This window comes from Hakea prostrata, chromosome 2 (genome assembly GCF_041222555.1).
Source record: "Hakea prostrata isolate BN-2017 chromosome 2, UWA_Hpros_2, whole genome shotgun sequence".
NCBI lineage: Eukaryota > Viridiplantae > Streptophyta > Magnoliopsida > Proteales > Proteaceae > Hakea > Hakea prostrata.
The window spans coordinates 50,077,366-50,100,458 of NC_142601.1; the positions used below are offsets into that span (position 1 = coordinate 50,077,366).

Genomic DNA, 23,093 nt, shown 5'->3' on the forward strand with positions numbered 1-23,093 from the left:
CTGCGGGACCCAAGAAAAGTCCTAAAAAGAGAGTTACAAGGGAAACTAAATATGGGTTTCGATTCAGTCCATCTTTGGTGGCCTCAAATCCTTTTTGAAACGAATGTTTACAGCAGCAGCGTTGCTTTCTGCCCTTTTTGTTTGATGGAAGAATGGATAGATCATAAGCAAACCACACTTCAGTCACTGAGGTAAAAAGGGTTACATGATTTCCTGTGTACGGATCACATCATTTTTTTTTCCTTCTACCAAAAAAAAGGGTCACATCATTTTTGTGCCAAGCCACAACATGAAGATTTCAGAGAGGGCGGCATCTTATGAGAAGGATTCCATGAACTCTGTCTGCAACTGTTACTACAAATTAAACATGGTGCAATCTATGTACATTTTCCGATTTTGATTTGATTCAACGGAAGTAAGCCCGTGATGGTGGATCACCTTCCGATGAGGAGTCCGACATGTTATAGACGTTCCCATCTCCAAATTGGGGACTGAAGTATGTTGAATTCTGTGGCCAAATATCACCAGATTCGAATTCTCCATTAGACATCACCCCAGTGAGAACATCAGTAATAAGATTGTCTGGTTGATTCATCCTGAGAATGTTTTGGTGATAACCCAAATATTGCTGTTGCACACCACCTGTTTAACAAAAACATCTAGAGGATCAGGACTGTGTTTTTGCATGCCCAGATACTGAGTGGGACTGAAATCTGGATTTCGGAATTGGGTAGATAGAAGAACCAAGGATAGATAGAGCTGCATACCTATTTGTATGGGTTGCGCGGCATTCTCATTGACAATTGCATCCAATTCTTCCAATGAATTCCATCGATTATAAGCTTCTCTAATCAACTTCTCAACATGAGCCTACAGAAATCAAAACATTATCTTGATCATCAATATGTGCAAATTGAAGTGACATGATGTGAATCTAGTGTAAGTAAAAAATCAAAAACCATGCCTACCTTCTGAAATCCTGTTAGACCATCGGTGTTGCAGTATTGGCCGTTGTGCATAGTTCCTACAACTTGGCATATGGGGTTCAATACAAGAGAGTAAGTTGATCCACGGAACATGTACCACTTGTTGCCCATCACACAAGTCTTGGCATGCTTAATTGTTGTTTCCCATTTCTTCTCCGACAACCCTCCACCTAAGAGCTGCAACAAATAGACATGAAAGTAAGCCATCATGAGCCATGAATGAAGATCATCACACCCTTCTAAATCTTGCAAAAAGCAAACAATCTTAAGAAGAATCTATGAGGACTATCCATTATAATTACCTTTCTAAGCTTCGCGGTATCAACAACCCAAAGCTTCAAGAAATCCTGGACTGTGTGGATTCCTTCAGCAGCCAGCTTCCTGTGCAAGGCCCCATCTTTGCCAATCTTTTCAAGACGCCATACTTCATCTTCCAGCAATGGTGGATGGTGCTTCTTGTACACTGTACAGATAGGATCAAGACGAATATATCAAAAACTCATTTTAATTATTGCTTTTAGATTTTCTTTCTGATGGGGGACCCCAAGACAGTCTGAGAGATACAACTTGGTGCATATGTACCAGCTTTCCAATGGGTTTTGACTTGCCATCCATAACAGTTGGTCAATGGATCCGCATCAAGCATGTTTAACCTAATTAAACAAAGTATTTATTTGTACATTCTTGACCAGAAGTCAGTTTTCCACACGAACTATGAACCCATTAGCAAAAGCAAATCAGTCTGTCTTATCATCAGACACCGAATTGCAGGTAAGTGAATCCTCTCTTAAATGTGTGGTAGAGACACTGAATTGTGCAGGTAAGTGGATCATTTGGACTCTAGTTAGCCATGCCTCAGATGTATTGGTTGGTTAAAAATGCATTCCAACTCAAAATTTATTGTAAATAAATAACATAATCAATGTTGGAGAATAGTGACTTACGTTCTCCTCGGTGATCTTTAACCATAAAGGGTTCTGTCATGGCTTCACGTATCCTAACCCCTCCATGACTACTTCCTGCAACCACTCTTGCACCCAGTCTAAACTTCCGGCTACGAATCCAACTCGAATTATCAGTGAAAATTAAATCGGTGAGGGTGGCAACTCCATCCCTCACTATGACATTAACATCTCCGGTGAGCAATGGCCTTTTCCCCTCTCTTTCTTTTACAATTTTGGCATTGAACTGCTCACTGGTCCAATTGTCACTGTCACTGGATGACGACGGGAATTCGCCATCGATGACAACGATCTCTACTTTGAGGGGATAAGGCAAAGTTGTCGGAACCCTTCGATCACCATGGGTGTCCATGAGGAGAATCTGAAGTGGTCTATTTTCCACATCTTCGAGTTTGCTTGCAGTGAAGACAGGAGTTGAGAGCTTTTTGCTGAAGCTAAGTATTAAGGTTGAGGCTTCAGAAGCTGATCGAATTTTCAGTGAGGGGGCCCTAGAAAGAGAAAGAGAAAGAGAAAGAGATCATTACTACTGAGAAATCTTAGTTAAATACCAAAAAATTTCAATTTTGATTGATATAGAAATGTTTGTTAGTTCTATTAATCCAGGTAGGTACCTGTAAAGAGAACGTGTACTGCGTAAAAGACCACGTTCCACCTCTTCATGCACCTAAGCCACACAGTGGAAGCAAAAGTATATTAAGAACAGTTGAGACATAAAATATAACAAGTTTGAATTTATATGAATTACAAATAACGGATTAATACTTAATTAGTGATTTGTAATCTTAATTAAAAACATAATTAAAGTATTTTTTGGGGTCTACTTGGATATCTAATATTCCTCCAAAAAATAAATAAATAAATAAAAAAAAACTATTTGGGGTGTATCAAGGTGGTATTGCATGACAACACAAGAGGATGAAATGATGAAAAACCCCAGCTTTGGATGACAATCAGAAAGATTATGATTAATCAATTTCACTTTTATATAGTTTAAGGACTTTTTGTTTTTAATCATGGTCACAGAAAAGGTAATTTGAGATGGTTTTGTTCATCATACCACTCTTCTAAGCAATGGCTCCAGGGATGAAGCAAATCTCTGGAATGATTTCCCCATTACAACTTCTCCAATTACACTGCACAGATGTAGAAAAAGTTCAAGTCAGCACAATAAGCACAACAGCTCCCTCCATCAAATAATTGAAAAGAATTTGATTGCCAATAAACCCAGATCAGTCTTTAAAGAATAAAAAAAGCCCAGATTAAAGGAGCTGTCTTCCCATCCAAAGAGGGGCAAATATAAGAAAAATCTTGTTAATACTGTGTTAAGAGCTTTAAGGAATCATAATATAGAAAATAAAAGATACAAATAGAGAAGTCATGTAGTAATAGCCCAGAAAAGGAGAAAAGGGAAGAAGACAATGGAATCAGAATAAAAAGTGAGGTAAAGAATATAATTTGTTACTAACGCTGCAAAAGAAGGTGTAGTTCTCATCCTTTTGGGATCTGGCTTTTCTGGTTCCTTGCGGGTTTCATCAAGAAGCCTCTTAGCTGCCATTATTGCTGCTGAGGGACAGTATTAGACAAGAAGCAGAAAGACAAAGAAATGACTGGGCAGAAGAATTGAAGAAGAAGAAGCGTGTTAGAAAACCAATAATGGGGGCCTTTGGCCTGGTTTAATTGGTGGGTGTTGCAGGCTAGCTTGCAGCTTCTCAACAATAGTGGGAACTGGGAAGTGGGGAAGAATATAAACCAAAGGAGAAAGCATTAAAAAATTGCACAAGCTGGAGTGAAGTTTCTGGGAAGGAGGAGAGGAAGTAACTGGGCAGGTGGTAGGAGAGATCCATCGCAATTTCCCAATTCAAAATGACCTATGACTTCCTGATGTAATCTTCCCAACGTCACTCTCCCTTCTGCCTACACACCAAGTCAAGTCGTCTCTCTCTCTCTCTCCCCTATATGTCAGCCATGGCTCTTGAGGGCCAACGCGTGGGCCAAAATTTCAAAAGCTTGTGGCTCACGCGTTGGCACTTTTTTACAGTGCAAATCAATTTTCATCAATTTTTGTCTCCACTGTGGTTTGGCCCGAGCATAAATGATTAGTGGAAGACTAATTAGTATCAACAAAAGGTACGAAGACTGGTCCAACCTGCTAGGAACCCATCAGGTATCTGGACAAACCCTTGCTTAGGATCTGTTTGATAACTCATCTCATGTTTTTTTTTTCTGTTTTAAGAAATATTAGAAACAATTCTAACTACTTTTAGAAGAAGAAACATTATTTCATGAAACTTGCTTTTAGAAGTTAAAATTTTTAAAAATATTCATTCTAAAACTGTTTCACTTCAACCCAATCGACGCTCAATTTTGCTCTACAAAACAGACTCCGTCGAAAGTGTTTATTGAAACAAAAAATTTCATAAATTTCAGTTTATGTTGCAAAAATCATACAAAACAAAATAGTTTTTGGATATTTTTTCTACTTTTCAGGCAAAAGCATTTCTTGAAGCAAATTTTTTTTATAAATTTCAATTCATGTTGTAATAATCGTGCAAAATGAAATAGTTTTGTTAAATAGTTTTCGGACATTTTTTTACTTCTCGAAGTAAGAAATAACAGAAACTGTTTTTCTGTAGGTTATCAAACAGATCCTTAGTTGCTTTTACTTTTGGGATTTCAAATTGACATTGGTTTGGTCAAACTACAGTCTTCTTTGGCGGCTTGGGTATATCTATTTACTCCTACTTCTTGAAGCCGTGAAAATAATCTATTGCAAGGGTTTTATGAATCATGAACGGTTTTGATTATTCAGGTCAGGTTTGGAGAAACTGAGTTGTTTTCTTCTTTTGGTTTTTTTGCTGTGTAATATGTATTATATACTCCATATAGATTGAAGTAAGATTGAAATTAAGAAACTCATCTCAACTGTTCAATTTCACTCCTAAAATTTTTTTTGTTAAAAACTAATTTATTGAGCCAAAGGACAAGAGAACCAAGAAGCATCTAGATTACAAAGATTAAGAAGCCACTGAGTAGCTAAGGGCCAAACTGTCCTCCTTGCCAAAAACAGGGCCCGCTGGCTTAAAGCATCAGCTACAAAATTAACTATTCTAGTAGTAAGGTGAATCTCCAAATTTGAGACAGACCGCGTGGTTCTCACATCCTCAATAACACTACAAAAGTCAAGAGGAGGGGGAATATGAGTCCACCAACTCAGCACAGTCCGATTTCATAGTGATCCAGACATCTTGAATTCCATTTAACCTGAGAAAGCCCAACAACAAGGCCTGGGCTTCACCCTCTAGCGCCGAACCACAAGGGGCGACATTTTATATAGAGAAGGAAGGACGAAAGAAGCTGTAAGGGATCATTGAACACTAGATTAGTTGCAAATTAAATTAACAAGACTTTGGTCAATGATATTGTTTTCACTAAAATAGTTGAAAAATCAACACCGCGTTGGATGATATTTGTTTATTTCTTCAATGGCAGGAGTGTTGTTCCTTGTTCGTCCGTTTGACTTGGCTGTTTTGTTTATGTACTTCGTGTACTAAAATTTTAAAAACTCTTACGGGAGGTATACGAAATCCATTAAAAAATGATATCAAAATAATTATTATAACTTATATCCTAGAAAAATTATTCTTTACATTAAATATTCATAATGGGGGGAATTGTTTGATCAAGTCACACCGAGGTTACACTAATCTAAGTGCAATAGGATTTCATATGTATATATATATGACCATAGCGAAGTAGTTATAATTAACAAAAGTGCCAAAGTGACCTACACCAGTACTTCATGGTGTGTATTGCTTGTAAAATTTATAACATCGTAATTCATTAAAGTTAACTATTTGATTACGTTGATGGAAAGATGTGACCGATAAGGTTGATTATTTCTCATCATCTTCTATACGTGTCTTTGGTAAAATACAATCGGATATACCAATGGAATTGTCTTTTTCACAATTCATTTATTATATCTGATGAAAATGAATTGATTTGTAGGTGTTCTTCAAATCGTTTGAGATTTGAGAGAGAGAGAGAGAGAGAGATGACTAGTCAATGATAGCAATTAACGCGTTTAAGAATTTTCAAAAATTTGAGTATAGGTGAATAGTTTGTTTGGGTTTAATTGGATAATATCTTAGTCATTAGCTTGTCATTTGAAAACACATAATGTACTTAGCCATGAAGTGTCACTGACATTATTTGAATATATGTCACTTAATAATTATTTAGATTTAATAAAAATAATGCATTAGTTATTAACTAATCATTTGATAATATAATATATTTAGCCATTTAGTGTCATTGACATTTGTTTTGGATGATGTTTGGTGAAAGCTGATCTCACCATCTTTTGTTTTATAAATTCTAACAGACGGTCTATTTGACTTAGTAGAGTTGAGGTAATTTAGTTAAGGCGGCACAATGGAGAGACAACTCGTATAATGGGGAGACAAATCTTCATGATTTAGGGTAAATATTAGCTTATATAACAAAGTAAAGTTTCTCATGCCACTCTTCTTCAAAATCCCACCGGACTTCATAAAAAAGAAAGAGAAATGAAATTTTATTTAACATGAAATTCACATCTTCAACTTTGGCATACAATCTTTTTATTTCTTGAAATATCTTTCTGTAAACATTTAATGTCCACAGGTCCCAATGTACTTTGCTTATTGGAGGCTTTCGCAATAGAGAAGAAACACATGACTTATCAAGTATCCACTTTGACATATTTTAGTTGAAGTCTATGGATAGCATTTGTGAGGTGCAATGTTGGAGTTGGGATTTTTAAGAGAGGATTGTATTTTCTCATATTTTTTTATCACACCTATCTTTAAGTATTGATAAGGTGAATTAAAAATAAATCCCCCTTCAAAAAATGTGATAAAAAAAATGTAAAGACAGCACAAGAATTCCAACTCCATTCAAAGTCTAATGTCATTTTTAGTGCTAGACATCTCTTTCACATCAATATCAAAAGTTTATCTTTGTATTTATAAACAATGAGGTTAGTCTCCAACCCCTAATTTAAAACTATCACTTTTTTTAAAAAATAAACAACAAATGAAGAGATTCTTGATTTCAACATCGTTGGAATTTTAATTGACAACCCAATATTAGCTCGTCAAAGAAGTTGCATTATCAATGAAGAGAGAAACTTTAACATTGATCCAGCAGCAGCATGTTGCAGGTTTGGAAAAGAAGCAGAGGATGCCATTGCCACCCACCTTTTATTTGAGTGTGAGATTGCGAAGGCAGCATGGTTTAAGCAGCGTTTTGGGCTTCAGATGGTTATCAAATGAACCACTTTTTGTGGTGAGGTGGTGGCTTGAGTTGTTAATGCAAGCCCAGTTTGATACGAGCTCAAACACAAGGAGGTATACCAGCCGAGCGGGAGAACAGGGGAGGGGGCAAGAGAGGCCAAGGGGACCCACGAGGCCCCAATCAAAAAAATATAAGAGAGACATTAAAAAAGGTAAATAAAGAAAACGGAGGGAGAGAGAGAGAGAAAGGAAAATTTGAGAAAGAGAGAGGAAACCGAGGAAGAAGATTAGGAAAATCAAAATTGCAACACCAATATTTGTGAGACGGGAGAAAAAAAAGAGAAAATAGGAAAAAAGAGGAGACAGAGAGAATAAAAGAAAGAAAAAGGAGAGAATATAAAGGAGAAATCAGGACGGAGTTAGTTTAATTAGAATTTAACCTTACCTTAAAACAGGGAAATGATAATCATTAGATAAAGATTAGAAGACATTGTACCCACATATTATCTTAAATTTTATTTTTAATTTTGGAGGGGGCCAAATAGGGATTTCACATTTAAAGATGAGAGTAAGGAAAAACAAGGATATTTCAATTTCAAAACCGGGAGGGGGCCTGGCCCTCCGGTCCAACGGGTCCGGCCCCGAGCCTGAGCATCTATATGTTATGGAGTTTGTAGAATGCCCATAATGATTGGGCTTTGCAATAAAGGCAATTGAAGGAGTGTAATTTCCTCTATATTCCTAGGCAGATTAACACTATTACGGATCTCCTAGCCAAGAAGGCCAAGTCAGAGACGAGCTCGACTACTTGACCTATATCCACTCCCTGGTTTCAAAACATTTGTATTTCTACCTCCTCGACTTTTCCGTCTTAATGAAAGCTTCGTTACCCAAAAAAAAAAAGTAAATAAATAAATCATCCTCCAACTACTATATTTAGCCTATGGTAGGATATTTAAGAAAAGGGATTAGCTAATTTAGGGCCCATGCAGCCTAAAGTAGGACATGACCTCAGTATGAATACATGTTCAGATTTTTGAGGTTTCTATTTGAATAAAGTAAGAAAATGAGTTAAAAGGATGCTTCTCTATTCACTTTTATGAAATTAAGGGTAGGGACATTATTGTAGAATTTAAGCGAAGATATTTCTTGATACCCATAAGTGGAAGCAAAGGTGTACTTGTGAGGTTTCCAAATTAATAACAAGTATTAAATGTAAACCTAAAAAAAAGGCTCAGCATGAGTGGAATGGCTCTCTAGGCGGATGTGCCATCCTATTATCTTTAGCTCATTTCATGTACCAGAGAAACCCATATCTGGTTATTTCCTTCAGTTCAGCCATGGTGAGTAGTAGTGTGGGAAAGGGCAGAAATTGAAACTGGGAGGGGATTTTTGAGACATAACAAAAGAAGTAGATTTCCAAGCACAATGGCAAGACACTCTTTTTGAGTTGCCTGTAACATTTTTGCTCCCAAGACAAAACTCAAAAATCAACATAAGAATCTCCTAGCCCCCTTTTCAATCCAAACATCATAAAATCTTAATACCATATGGTACGAAATATGTTCTTTTTCCTCTCTTTTTTATATCTATCCATGTCATGACAACCAAACATGGCTTCCTACCTATGTTTTCCTTTTAAGTCCAGAAATCAACATACATTCTACATTGAACACACATATACATCAGAAAACATTCTATGAAATGAAGAGATCGACAAGGTCAACACAACTGAATCTAAAGGGCTAGTTCTTAATCAAAGCACGATAGATAACACAGAGCCGAAGAGAAAGGGGATGAAAATAAATCTCCATGGCAGGCAAGTCTGTTACATCACCTTCTTTGGTGAGTCGTCCTCAGTTGGGTCACGCAGAGTACCGAACATCCAATCCATCCATATAGTGAAGTGGCCGTAGTTATGACGGTATGTAGTATGGTGGATTGTGTGGTAGCCAGCACCCATGACAGGCCACACCTTGCCATGGATGCAGTCATGAATGTTTGCAGTCCATACAGCTTCAATAAATAAGAGAATAATGTGAGTCAGGAAATGGGTTGGAATGATGAAGAGTGCTATAACATGAGGCACTGCCTGTAATATCCCATCCAGTGGATGGAATGCAAGACCTGAAACAAAGAATCAAACAATTGTTATTAATCATCAGGAATACAGTTACAAGTACAACAAGGAAGGTTTTGATTGATTGTTAAAATGTCATCGCTGAATCTATTTGATAAATAACCCACATTTACTTCACAGATCAAAATTCAAATCTGACAAGAATATAAAACAATATAAAGGTGAATCCAGTGGTGTCTTGTTAATATTAAAAATTTGAAACACATTTTAGGCACTTCCAGTCTGTGTGAGGCAAAAATTTCAACCAATGAGTTGGATGTGATGTCTCCCATCACATGGATACACCCAAGGTCACCATTAGGCATTATATCGTGATATTTTACGGGGGTAAAAAATCCAGTCCTCTTCACAATGGGGATCCTTATTAGGAATGTTTCCAGCTGGATTCATAGTTGTCATGGCACCTAGGCAAATCTAGGAGGTGCAGAGGATAAAAAAGGAAAGCAACAGCAAGAAGGTGACCTATGTGCCAACCTAGGCAACCCAGGTGACTGAGGTACCAGGATGCCTTGGCAACACCTTGAAAACGTTACGTCAGATGTTAATACATTGACCTGGGCAATGCAAGTGAGAAATCAAAAAAAACCTTGATTTCCTAAATTGACCACAAAATGCTTTCAGTTTCTTGACCAAAAAAAAAAAAAGACCACAAAATGCTGAAACCTAATAGCTGGTAGAAGAAGGCAGATGATTAAAAAACGAAAATAGATAGGCCCTCTGATGCAGTTAAGTCACTTAAGTAGGCTTAATTTATTAGAACCTTTGTAGCAAGCCATTTTAATGTGTCTATACTATGGGTGGAGGATAGGCGTAAGGAATTAGTTCAGTTAGTGTCTTCAATTCTTTGTTAATTCAAATTCCCTCCCCAGGTTAGGTCACCTTATTAGTTAAGGAATGGGCTCGGCCTTTTCTTTTTAGTGTAGGAAACAGTTTTTTATTCACCTTTTGGAAGGGCAACCCAAAACTGTACACAATTTTTGATTAATGAAAAGCTTCCCTGCCCTTCTTTTCCAATGGTGAAGAATCTCAATGCGTGATAAAGGAATCCTTGCATTTGATCCAGCCTAGTAAGGTTTGATCTGCCCAACCACCTTGTAGTGTGAAGCCCACATGTTTCTGTGTCTTAGTTATTCTGGCATTATCTTTTACTGTTTTAATTAATATTCTGCAATTCATCTTCTGTTAGTTTCTGTTCTAGTTCTGCAGTTAAGTTGACACTCATATGCAAGACTTCTTTTGTTTTTCTGCATAAAATCTGATTAGGACAATCCAGCCATTACTTCTCCAAATTTTCACCAACCTCAAAGAACTTGATTGAAGTAAACCAGACCTGCTAGTTATATGGAAAAATGGTAGTTGGAATTCAATATGGACCAAGATGCCAAGTAAATCAATGGATAGCCTTGGGTCAAAGGTTTGTTGGTAGAGGGTCGTTCTTGCAGATGGGTTGTGCTGGGATTAGGCGACGGACTCTAATTATCCAGGCAGCAATGAGGTTATCTTGTACCTGAAACGATGACTAATTTTTTCTCAGAAATGAGAAGAGGACTAAAACACGCCACTAAAAGACTGATTAGACAACGATGGACTGTAAAAGCCAACAACAACAACAATCCGATCAAAAATGTGATCCAACCTTGGGACTGTAAGAGGAAATCCTGTACTTAAAAATCTATATTCTTCCTATATGTTGTTGTATTACTGTTCTAAACTCTGAGTCAATTGGCTGGGAATAAGAATCTGTTTTGGCTGATTTAATTACCCTATGATCAGGATCAATTACAAAAATGACTCAGCCTTACCCAACTGAATGGGGTCTGCTACATGGATCCAAAAAGGAAAAATAGAAAAGATAGGGAAAACCAAGGTCTAAACATGAAACTTGATGGGAAGAAACAAACAAAGTCAAACTAAACCACACTTTGTTTGACTACAGAAAAAAAACAAAATTAGTCTTCCCCCTCTTGGTTGAACCTGTTAGGAAACAAACAAATAGAGATTTTATGTGGCAATATATCCTCCACACAATGTGGGCAAAATATCCTACTCACAACTTGGCTGCAAATCACATCATTAACAACATCCACTCATTGAAATGCACTAACACAAGCAATAACGTGGAAAACCTCTTTGGTCTGGAGGAAAAACCGTGGGACTATAATCGAACCAAAAATCCGCTAATCACTAAATAAATGGAAATACAAAGGCCTTCTCTAGATAAAACTAGCAGCAAACATCAACAATCGTCATGAATAACAAGTCTTGGCACACCATCATTCATATGAACTCCAGAGTGAAGAAAGCAAGAAAAAGTCAAATAGATGTCACCAAAACAGAGGCACTATTGATGTCCCAATCACTGAGTTTGATAGCTCAAATGTACAATCCAACCATTAAAGTTGAAGAGCAAAAAGCCATAAACTTGCTGTCTAAAAATCAACTCGATCGGACATTGAATCACAACCCAACGAAGTAGTTGATCAAAACTCGGCAAAACCTCTCAAAAATGGGATTTACTCTATCCTTATCTATTTTTGGGATTCTCTTGCTTCTCTATCTTTCTTTAATAGCAAGCAAAAGTTAATACCACCTTTGGAGTCATGCAAAAGACAAAAATACCCTTTCATATTGGCCTTCCTAAAATATGATGGGCCATTCTCCACATGGAGGGATACCCAAAACCCAACAAATGTTCCCCCTCCGACTATGTAGAGGGATTCGCCAACTTAACGATCAAACAACAAACCTCAAGCTTCTCACTTGGTTAAGCCTCGTTAACATGTCAGAACCATTGTGATCAATATGGATTTTCTGAATTTCTAGTAACTTAAAATTCAACATATCTCTAATCCAATGGTATCTCACGTCAATATGTTTCAATCTAACAATCTAACATAAATGTGGAACTCTTACCAAGGTGAACAACACTATGATGGTCACGGAACATAATATATCGATCTTTGCTTAAAAGCAAGCTCCTACAAAAACTTTTTCATCCACATTGATCCTTTACAAGATTTTGTCATTGCAATAAACTTTGCCTTGGTAGTAGAAAGAGAAACACACTTTTGTAATCTTGATTGGCATGCCACAACACCATCAGAAAAAGTAATCAAGAAACCTACGGTAGATTTCCTAAAATCAACATCCCTAATCATATATGTATCTGTGTAGCCAATCAAAAGAAGTTTATCACTTCCAAAACCAAACCTCAAATCTAAAGTACCATGAAGAAATAAAAAAATCCACTTGATAGCATTCCAATGTTCTCTTCTTGGATTTAAGAGAAAGCGACAAACTACACTAACAACATGAGATCTATCTAGCCTTGTGCAAATCATAGCATACATTAAACTACCCACTGCAAGCCCATAGGGAATTTTTTCTACATCTTCCTTTTCTTAGCTATGGAAGGACTTTATTTAGTGCTTAAACTGTAGTGGAACATCAAACTATTGGGAAACACATGGTGTTAGATTCAAAACACATACAATTGTACTCAAAGCCTCACCCCAAAAGGATCTTGCCAACCCTATATATATAAATTATCAAACATCTGACTCTCTCTGCCAATGTCCTGTTCATTCTTCTAACCGAACCATTCAATTGAGGAGATTTTAGAGGTGTGTTTTTATAATATCGATTTCTTTGTTCTCTACAATAACATCAAATGGCCCTCTATACTCTCCCCCATTATCTGTGCAAATTAACTTCTTTCTAGTTTCTCTCTCAAGTGAACTTGAAATTGCTTGAAAACATCAAGCAATTGATCCTCTGTCTTCAAGGTATAAACAGGTTGGAGTCGTTGAACAAAAGGGAAGACCTGAAAAGAAAAGTAAGACACGGAAAGAGTTTTGTACGCCTCCACAGTGAGTAGTTTGATGTATGACATGGTTTACACATTACCAGATATAACTCATGTTATTGTTGTAGTTAGTCGCTTTCTCTCAAATCCAAGAAGAGAACATCAGAATGTTGTCATATGCATTTTGAGATATCTTCATGGTACTTAAGATTTGAGGCATAGTTTTGGAAGTGATAAACCACTTTTGATTAGCTACACAGATGCAAATATGATTGGAGATTTTGAATTTAGGAAATCTACCTCAGGTTACTTAATTACTTCTTATGCTAGTACTGTGGCATTGCCAATCAAGATTATAGAAGTGTGTTGTTATTTCTACTACTGATGCAAAGTTTATTGCAGCAAAGTAAGCTTGTAAAATAGTTGTTATGGATGAAAAAGTTTTTTTAAGAGCTTGCTTTTAAGCAAGATCAATACGTATTGTTTTGCGACAGTTAGAGTGCTATTCACTTTGGTAAGAATTTCACTTTTTATGCTAGATCGAAGCATATTGATGTGAGATACCACTGGGTTAGGGATGTGTTGAATTCCAAGTTATTAGAAATTCAAAAATCGATATTGATCAAAATGATTTTGACATGTTAACAAAGGCTTTACCAAATGAGAACCTTAAGGTTTATTGTTCAATTGTTAGGTTGACGAATCCCTCCACATAGTCAAGAGGGCCGATTTGTTGGGTTTAGGTTTCCTTCCATGTGGAGGATGGCTCATCATTTTCTGAGTAAGGCCCATATGGTTGAAGCCCATATGGAAGGGTATGTTTCTTTTACAGGACTCCAAAAGTGGTTTTAATTTTCATTTGCTATTGAAAAAAGATAAAGAAAGACAATCCTAAACATAAAGAAGAATAAAGTGAATCCCAGTTTTGATCAATTGCTTCATCGGGTGGTCATTCGGTGTCCGATCGAGTTAATTTTTGGACAACAAATTCGTGGCTTCTTACTCAATAACTCAATGGATGGATTGCGCATTTTAGCCGTCTAATTCAGTGGGACGTCACTAGTGCCTCGATTTTGAAGATATCTGTTTGAGTTTCTCTTCATTTCTTTGTTTTGGAATTCATATAATTGATGGTATATACCAAGAATTTTTATTCTTGATGATTGTTGATGTTTGCCCTCTAGTTTCATCTAGAGAAGGCATTTGTTGGCCCATTTATTTGGTGACTAGTGGACTTTTAGGTGGACCACAGCCCCGTGGTTTTTCCTCTACACACCGAAGAAGTTTTCCACATTAAAATTGCTTGTATTATGTGCATGCCAATGGTGTATGTTGTTTATTATGTGATTTGCAGCCAAGTTGTGAGTAGAAGATTTTGCCCACAATGTTCGATATATTGCCACATAAAATCTCTATTTGTGCCAATGCAAAGTTGCTCTAGCGGTAAGACCCAGGCCTCTTAGTGAAGAGGTTGTGGGTTTGACTCTCGCCAAGGCATCTCCCCTAATGATGTAGGCCAGGTGCACGCAAATTGGCCTAGATGAACCTCAGCTCCCCCCTCCACCCCCCCCCCCCCCCCCAAAAAAAAAAAAAAACTCTATTTGTTTGTTTCCTAACAAGTTTATTTAAGATGGGGAAGACTAATTTTGTTTTTGTTGCTGTCTGGTTTGGTTTGACTTTGTTCATTTCTTCTCATCAAAGGTGGGGTGATGAAACGGTAAATGAGTGGCAAACAAGATGAAAAATGGGGAAAAAACGACAAATAGAAGACAGACAAAAAGGGAGGAACAGACACAACAGATCAGGAGAATCAAAGGTAAATGGATATGCAATTTGGATCCTTGGCCACCAATAGGCTATATCTAAAGTCATTCTTGGAACAAGACATAGGCGACGCCTGTCCATCCAACTTATCCTCTGGTTATTTTAAGCATATACCTACCTCTTTTAGATTCTTCAATCGGGATCATATTACTCCTTAATGGGTGTGTCCCTAGGCCTCTGTTGAACATGTGAATACCAGTATGCCACTAAAAAAACTACCTCAGACTTGTCATTGATTGAGGCAACTCCTAAATCAACTCTAATATGTTCATTCCTTCCCTTACCCTTCCTACTTTGCCAATGTCCATCTTAACATTCTCACCTCTGGTACACAGAACTTTTGATAGGACACTTCTTAACTGCCCAACATTCCACCATATACATGATAGTGACCAGTCATACAACAGTCCTGTTGAGTCATGGACCACTCCAAACACACCTCTCTACTTCATCCATCCACGTTAATTCTCTGATTCATCATCTTCCATGCAGCCCTCTTAAGTATGGTAATGATTTTTTCGGTGGATCTGTCTATTCAGCAAATAAATGACAGTTCTATCTATCAATATGTATGGTCTTGGACCATCAATAATGATATTTCCTTAAGAGTGAGTATAACTAAAATATCACACTCCATCTTTAATCTGTTAATCATAAAGTCTCTGGTTTTCAAGGTTGACCTCCACTCAGCATTAATACATGCTTCTGTCCCACCCACGAAAATGATATCATCTGCAGAGATATACAACATAAGACCTCTTCTTGAATGCTCTTGGTTATCTGTCCATGATAAGCACAATAGACGAGGGCTTATGAATTGTCCCTTATGTAAATTAATTGTAATTGGGAATTCTTTGTCCTGACCTCCATAGATCTCACACAAGCCACCACGCCTATATGCATATCTTCAATTAAATCCATACATTTACTCAACACCCTCATTTTACTTGAACATGCTGGATTAGAAAATTAGGGACTCAATCGTAAGTTATTTCCAGGTCAAGAAAGAACATATAGAGATCCTTTTTCCATCTCTATATCTCTCCATGAGCCTCCTCAATAAGTAGATAGAATCTATTGTACATGTACTTGAATAGAGCCAAATTGTTTCACCAAGATATGAAGCTTTTCTAGAATCGACTTCAATAATCTTCTCACAAATTTTCATAGTGTGTCATTGGCTTTATGCTTCTATAGTTATTGCAGCTTTAGATATAACCGTTACTTTTTTAGGTTAGAACTACAATACTTTTCCCTTCATTTGGCATCTTTTGTGTGTTCATAATCTCATTAGACAAAGTTTTTTAACCAATAAAACACACAACCTCCTAGATTTTCAACAATTCTATCGGAATCTCATCTGGAACTAGTGTCTCGACTTTCCTTGTTTGACCAATTTATCAGTAAATGCCATTAAACGAAGGCATCATTAGCACGTATCCGAATAAGACTCGATATAATTCTGACTCCTGATCTTTGTTTCAATGGACCTAACTATTAGCATTTGCTTCCCCTAGTTCTACTAGGATAAGTTCGTATTTCAGCGGCTATTCCACCCCCTCAATGCTGAACTCAGGTAAGTTCTAGACCATTTATCCATATGAATTTTATCATCTAATTTCTCCCTACTCTTGAATCATTTTTTTAATAAAGAACTTGTCATTTGGTACTGTTTTATTTTTTCAAATACAGAGACATTACCCTGAATACTACCATAGAAGTATGGATTGAGAAAAATCACTATTTCTGGTAACAGTTATATTTTCTCATCAAAGTAGATCATTTCAACGAAACCAAACCATAATTGTTAAGCTTACTTCTATCCACAGCAGTGACCACTGAACAAATGTTTGCCTGGCAGAGGGCCATGGAATTTTTTTGGGGATTTTTTTCTTTTAATCTTTATCTGTTTTGGAAAGAAGATTGTTTGTTCAAGGAAATTCCAAATTTGACAATTAGACATGCCTTAGGACCAGAAAGTGTATGCAAAAGTTCTGGATATGCATGGAGATGTGATTGTGTAAGTTGAGTAACATGCTCAACAAGAATAAAAAACTGGGTGGAGAAAAGGCACAACTACTGGTACAAAATATGAAAAATTCTGCTGGGGAAGTGTACTGAACATGCCCAGACATAGAAAGGAGTGTGATGACCATTGACCCCCATGAAAGGTAGAAATCTAACCCTAGTGGGTGCCAACATGCACATTTGGACTAGTCCCCACACATTCACAGGGGCCATCTCCCCCCCACACAGACTGCCGACTTAAAAAAAAAAAACAAAGGGAATCTAAGAAGTTAGGTGACCTACCATGGAATAGAACATATGAGAAATTCCATAAGAAAAAAAAAAGGGGGAGAGCAGAGGAGGAAATATAAAGACAAAGAGCAAAAGTATAAAAAACTATTATAGCTTTGGAGCAAATCATTGAGGCATCGTTTGTTTGCTGAATTTGAAGTCAGGTGGGAAAAAAGGGGTGGAAAAAAGTAAAATTTTCCATGAAAAAACATGGTTTGTTTGGTTCAATGGGGTGGAAAAGTGGGCAGACAAGCTTCCCTAATTTAAGTTAGTTTGTCTGCTGCTGCAGCATATCACTTTTCCCACCCCACCCCCTTTTAAAGCCCCACTAAATTAATGAGACTTTTTGGGAAATTGAGCATATATAGTGAGACCCACAAGTACAACTATTCCATAAAATCCTTTCCTTTCCTTTCCTATTCCCCTACCAAACTACATGTAGGTCCTGCATGTTTATTTTTCCCACTCCTTTTTATCTAGCAAAAAAACGAGGCATGAGGGTTTCCCCTAACCAAGGAAAAAGAATGCAAAAAACCCAAGGAAAAGGGATAAGCAATAATCTTCACAAAAACAGAAGAAAACCAACTATAAGACTTTTGGAAAGCATTTTGAGAGTTTTAGAAATGAAGTCTCTCAAAATTCACATTAGCGACAATTAAAGACAACAATAAGGAGCTCTACTACAAGACACAAGCTATAAGAGAAACAAAGAAGTACCTATAATACTCATGTTTAAGCCCATACTGTTCCTGGTTCATGATGGATGAATTAACTCCACCAAAAGATAAGGAAGACCATGGTGTACAAAGAAGTACCTATAATACTTAATTACTCATGTTTAAGCCCATACTGTTTCATGATGGATGAATTAACTCATCTAAGATCAATTCATTTAGAAACATGGGCAAGAAAATAATGAGTAACATTTAGAAACCAAAAATTGCCTTGGAAACTATCTTTGCTGGATCCCTACTATAATGTGGGAGGTCTCCAGTAAATTTCTTTGTCTTTCTTAGCATTATTTCTGTGACTTTGAGCACAATTGTTTCATTTTAAAAGCACACGAGAGTCACATCAATGTGTTATTGAACACTAATCAAGTGTTAGTCAGGGTACACCATGCTAACTAACCGATTTGATATGATTACAGATAAATAGCTCATAAACCAACAAAAATTACCCCATACACTAAAAACGCAGGCTGCAATGCAAACCCATCTACAATGTCTAAAATTTAATGCATTTACTAGGATATCTATGAATGCCTTCGGAAATTATGGCACAGAACCCAAAAGGCAAAATTTCAGGTCAATTTTATGTATTCCGTCATCCCAGGTTGACTGAGTAAAGAAGGTTTTTCTTTTTTTCTTTCTGAATTTCAGTCTTCAAGGTTGAGCTAGTTTAATCATAAGTATCTTCATATGAACCACATAACCACATGTTACAGCAACTCTAGAATGAAGACTTAACAACATAAACCAGCACAGTAACTTTAGATATCAATTTAAACAGGCAAGAATAACAGGTGACACATGAATTAGGTAGGCAATAGAACGTACCAGCAAAAGGAGAAAGTGTGTTCTGCTTGTTGTAAATGTGATGCGTTGTATGAAGATATTTGTACAAAGGTTTTATGTCATGCAACTCTCTATGCATCCAATAAATCCCAAACTCAACAAATACAAGATAAACCACAAAGTAGACAAGGTAGGCCTGCCAACCAATGTCATTTATTCTTGGAAAGCACCTTGTCCAGCCAGTTTCGACCATGTACTCTGAAACTGATGGAAGAGCAGAGTACCAGGGCATGGCTTTCATTGCAACAATTATTTGCAAAAGCATCGCATTGTTTGAAGGTATGGCATCTGCAACAAGAACATCCCATCTCTAAGAAAATCTCAACGTAAGGTAAAAAACAAAAAGCATTGTTTCTCAAAAAAAAAAAATTAAAAAATAAAAATCCAGTACTAATGTTTCTAAAAGACAAAAAATGAAGAAGTAATTGGTTATCTCAATTGATGTGGAAGAAAACAGAGAAAAATTTGACCCTCTGCTTTTACTTGTCAAAGGTTACCATAGCAGCAGAAACTAGCAAATCATGGTAATGCCAAATTCAGAGGAAAAAGTTGCATAATAAGCTGAGATATTCAAAATACTGCGGTGTTCAACTCTAAATTAGTGTAGTTCTGCACTGCAATAAACTATACTGACAAAAAACCCAATCTTGATTATGAAATGCTCAGATAGGACATAGTGTAGCTGAGATGGTCCATGAGGGTCTTGTTGGTGCAAGTCTGCAACACAACCTCAGAAATTTGGATCTACATCATTGAGGCACGGCAGGCTGAAAACATAATTATATTATCACTATTCAAGTCTCCCAACTACTCTCTGATGTCCACTGTTTATATCACACCTTATATTCACGAAACCTGCCAAAGCGGTTTGATACTATCATTTTGATGTTTGAAAGAGGCGAAAACAAACATAACGGTCACCACACAGTACACGAAGTACAGAAAAATGAACTCCCCCCGGGCCCCGCAAAAGGCCAACCCAAAGGAAAAAATAGTAAAATGATCACAACAAGCATAACATGCATATTGTTGGAAATGTATTGGAAAAATTGTAAGATCTGCCAACGTAATCCTACAAAACAACTGAATCTAAAGACAGCATACAGAGATAAAGTAAGAATCAGACCAAATAGAACCCATGGAACATTACCCAAAAGAAAATTAGAGAAATCAACAATCCATCTAGCAGCACAGAATCAAATGACCAACCAACTAAACAAACAAATAAATCGATCGAAATCTTCCAGAATCAAACATCAACAGCATTCGACTATAACGACAATGAGAGCACTGACAAGGCCCACAAAGATCAAGAGAACAGCAAACCAAATTTAAAAAGAACTGGCGAAATATTTATACCTTTGGGAACATAAACATTTCGTTTCAAGTAGTATATGTAGAAACACCAAAGAAACCCGGAGATAAAATAAACTAAAGTTCCACCGATGTAATTCCGAAGCCAAGACTGGAAAAAGTGAGGAAGGGGCTTCCATAGATTATCAGGTAGAAGACTTCCCAACACAATGCGATTGAAAAAGCTGGTTTCGTCGACGAAAAGCTTCAAGTAGTCTTCCATTCTGAGATGGATGAATCTCCGTACAGCCACAGATAACCGGCGAATCCCGCCGGAAATTCCAAAGACGGCGCAAAAGACAACTCAACACAGCACAGCAGAAAGATTCGAAAGCCAGGGAGAGTGGGTGAGCAATCTAGGCTTAAAGAACGGTGAATGGCGCCTAAGACTGTTAATTGTTAAATATTGTTTGGTGTTGACAACGAAATATAGGCATAGCTCCGTGGGCCTATCTGTCACTTTTTCTCGTTCAGGAACAACAATGTCACCCGAGCCCTTCCCCACCATAGAATAGTGGTGGACACTGGACTCTCCAATAAACATAAAAATAAAAGTAAAAATAAAAAATAGAATTTCAGTGAGGTTATTCAAGGCTCTATTTTTATTATACGATTTAAAAGCGTTAAGAGAGCAAAAGCCTAAATGAAAAAATGGTGTACATACCAGAGTACCTAAATGTCTAGTTTAGCATAGACCTCAACAAACTAATTAGTAAGAAAAAATTATATATAAGACCCCTAGATTTACAATCATTTACAGATGTTACTCTTATAAGAAATTTAGTTACGAATGCACCATTGCCATTAAAGATTGGAATTGAATGATGATGTCATTACACAATAAATATTTAAAAATACTAAATTTATCCCTACTTATTGTTTTCATAATATGGAATTATTATCCCTTCTCGTATCTTCTTGCTTGGAAGTATAACATTTGCAGCTAAAACTGACAATGATACTGGGTATTATATGCAGTTGAAAGAAACTTAGAAGCAAAAAGTAATCGGTGTTTAAGTTGGCGATTGTCAAATAACCCATTGCAAGGTGTTACTGAACTTGATAGAAGTCGTGCTTCCATTCCATCATATAATAATTTATATCAAGTGGAGAAAATGTCGATGTGTTCTCTCGATTTTAAGAATGCAAATGTTGTTTCCTAGTTATACAGTGGTGATAGGTGTACCACCCCTCGAGATTAAAGATTTTACAATGATGCAAGGAGATTAGCTCAACTCTTTTTGGAGCTGGCGAGTTGGTATTATGGGGGGTGAATAGTACTAATATGTGTCGCTGGATAGATGCGAACCCAAGACCTCCCCATGGGAGGTTGGATTGTTAACCGCTTGACTATCCTACCATTGGCTGTAGCTGTCAATTCTTGAATTTTGCCCATCTCAAGTTTTTTTATTTTTGAGAGAAGCCAATAATATTATGGATCATCAAATGGTTCAAGTAGTTGAATCTCAAGAATATTCATTTTTTTCTTCTTGCTCGCCTCCTAATTGTATCCATTGGCCAATGTTGCTTGATGATGTAGGTGGGTCTTCATACTCCAAAGGTTTTTAAATTTAAGAGCATAAGTTTTTTAATTTAAGTAAAGTATTATTTTTCCAAAAGAAAGAGAGAGAGAAAGAAAATGCAAGGATATCAATGGAAGAATTGAATTGTAAATTAAAGGCAATGATTAAATTAGGAGTCCTATTCATTTTTTTTTTTTTGGTAAGCAGTACTTCATTCATTAAAGAAAGAAAAGTACAGACACACATTTGCATGAAAACACAAGATTCACACCGAACCAAGGAGCGGAAAGTGACCAAACTGTCATACATGCAATAGACAGGGTCATCCTGATTAAGGGATGGGTCAAGCCCAGTATACCCTTAGAAATAACGCTGCAACAAATACAGCACCAAATAAGCACCGGCACCCACATAGGGGAACAAAATACACGCCTCAAGGGTGGACACATAACACTCCTCAAGGGCGGACAGACAACACGCCTCAAAGGCGGACAGACAACACGCCTCAAGGGCGGACACAAAAATCGTTCGGTTGTCGCAGTGGTAACATCAAAAGTGCGGATGAGGGTCAGACCTGCCATCCGGCTCTGCCGTAAAGGCGTTCAAGCTTGCCGCAGAAAGACTTGTATCCAGATTTGGAGTTTCTCGGCGGTGTTCACCAACGATCGCTGCAACCAAAGAAATTGTTTGTTATAAAAAAAAAAAAAAAAAAAACTGAAGAAAGGGAAAAAGGATGCTGCAACCAGGGAGAGAGAATGGCCGGAAAAACAAAAACAGTTCGAAGCCAAAACTCCAGATCTGATTGTCCGACAAAAAAACAAGAGGTTTAAGAGGAGACGGAGAGCAGAGGCGGGAGGCAGAGATGGAGACGAGTGGTGGAAGAGACCGGAGAGACAGGAGGCGGGGACCGAGAGAGGCGGAGACCTGAGAAGCGTTAGGAGAAACGTGGACGAGAGGAAGAAAGCGTCTGATCAGAAATGGAGAAGAAAAAAAAAGAAAAAAAGAAAAAGCGACTGAACTAGAGAAGAAAAACAGAAGCGGAGAGAGCAGCAGGGAATATGGGAGAGATCGACGATGAGAGAGCTCGGAAAATAGGTAGAAATGAAATTCAGATCGCGTTTTCGAAACCAGAGAAAGAAAAAAAATTCGATCAGATGTAAGCAGAGGAGGTAGGGGAAGAAGATGGGAAGAGGAGGAGAGAGGAGAAAAAGGAAACGGAGGCGGAGAGACTGCAAAAGCTGAGTCTCTCCGCCTCAACCGGCGGGATGGTGGATGGAGTTCAGCGTCGGGAGGCGGCTAGGGTTTGAGGAGTAAAAGGTTCTGCCTCCGTCTCCTCTTCTTTAGGAGTT

At 37.4% G+C, this 23,093-nt stretch overlaps 2 protein-coding genes across 2 annotated transcripts; both read right to left on the reverse strand.

The window, feature by feature from the left end:
• Positions 1–53: 53 nt before the first annotated feature.
• Positions 54–3,779, reverse strand: LOC149024689 (protein SAR DEFICIENT 1-like). The gene is made up of 8 exons (XM_089144894.1): positions 3,415–3,779; positions 3,006–3,081; positions 2,560–2,612; positions 1,931–2,436; positions 1,289–1,449; positions 969–1,163; positions 768–870; positions 54–642 (listed from the first exon to the last, which is right to left on the reverse strand). Exons 1-8 carry the CDS (start codon positions 3,501–3,503, stop codon positions 407–409), a joined length of 1,419 nt encoding a protein of 472 aa, XP_089001020.1. The 5' UTR covers positions 3,504–3,779; the 3' UTR covers positions 54–406.
• Positions 3,780–8,523: 4,744 nt separating this feature from the next.
• LOC149024690 (delta(7)-sterol-C5(6)-desaturase-like) lies at positions 8,524–20,524 on the reverse strand. The gene is made up of 3 exons (XM_089144896.1): positions 20,228–20,524; positions 18,851–19,156; positions 8,524–9,351 (listed from the first exon to the last, which is right to left on the reverse strand). The coding sequence occupies exons 1-3, from the start codon at positions 20,442–20,444 to the stop codon at positions 9,053–9,055; spliced, it is 822 nt and encodes a 273-aa protein (XP_089001022.1). The 5' UTR covers positions 20,445–20,524; the 3' UTR covers positions 8,524–9,052.
• Between the last annotated feature and the right edge of the window lie 2,569 nt (positions 20,525–23,093).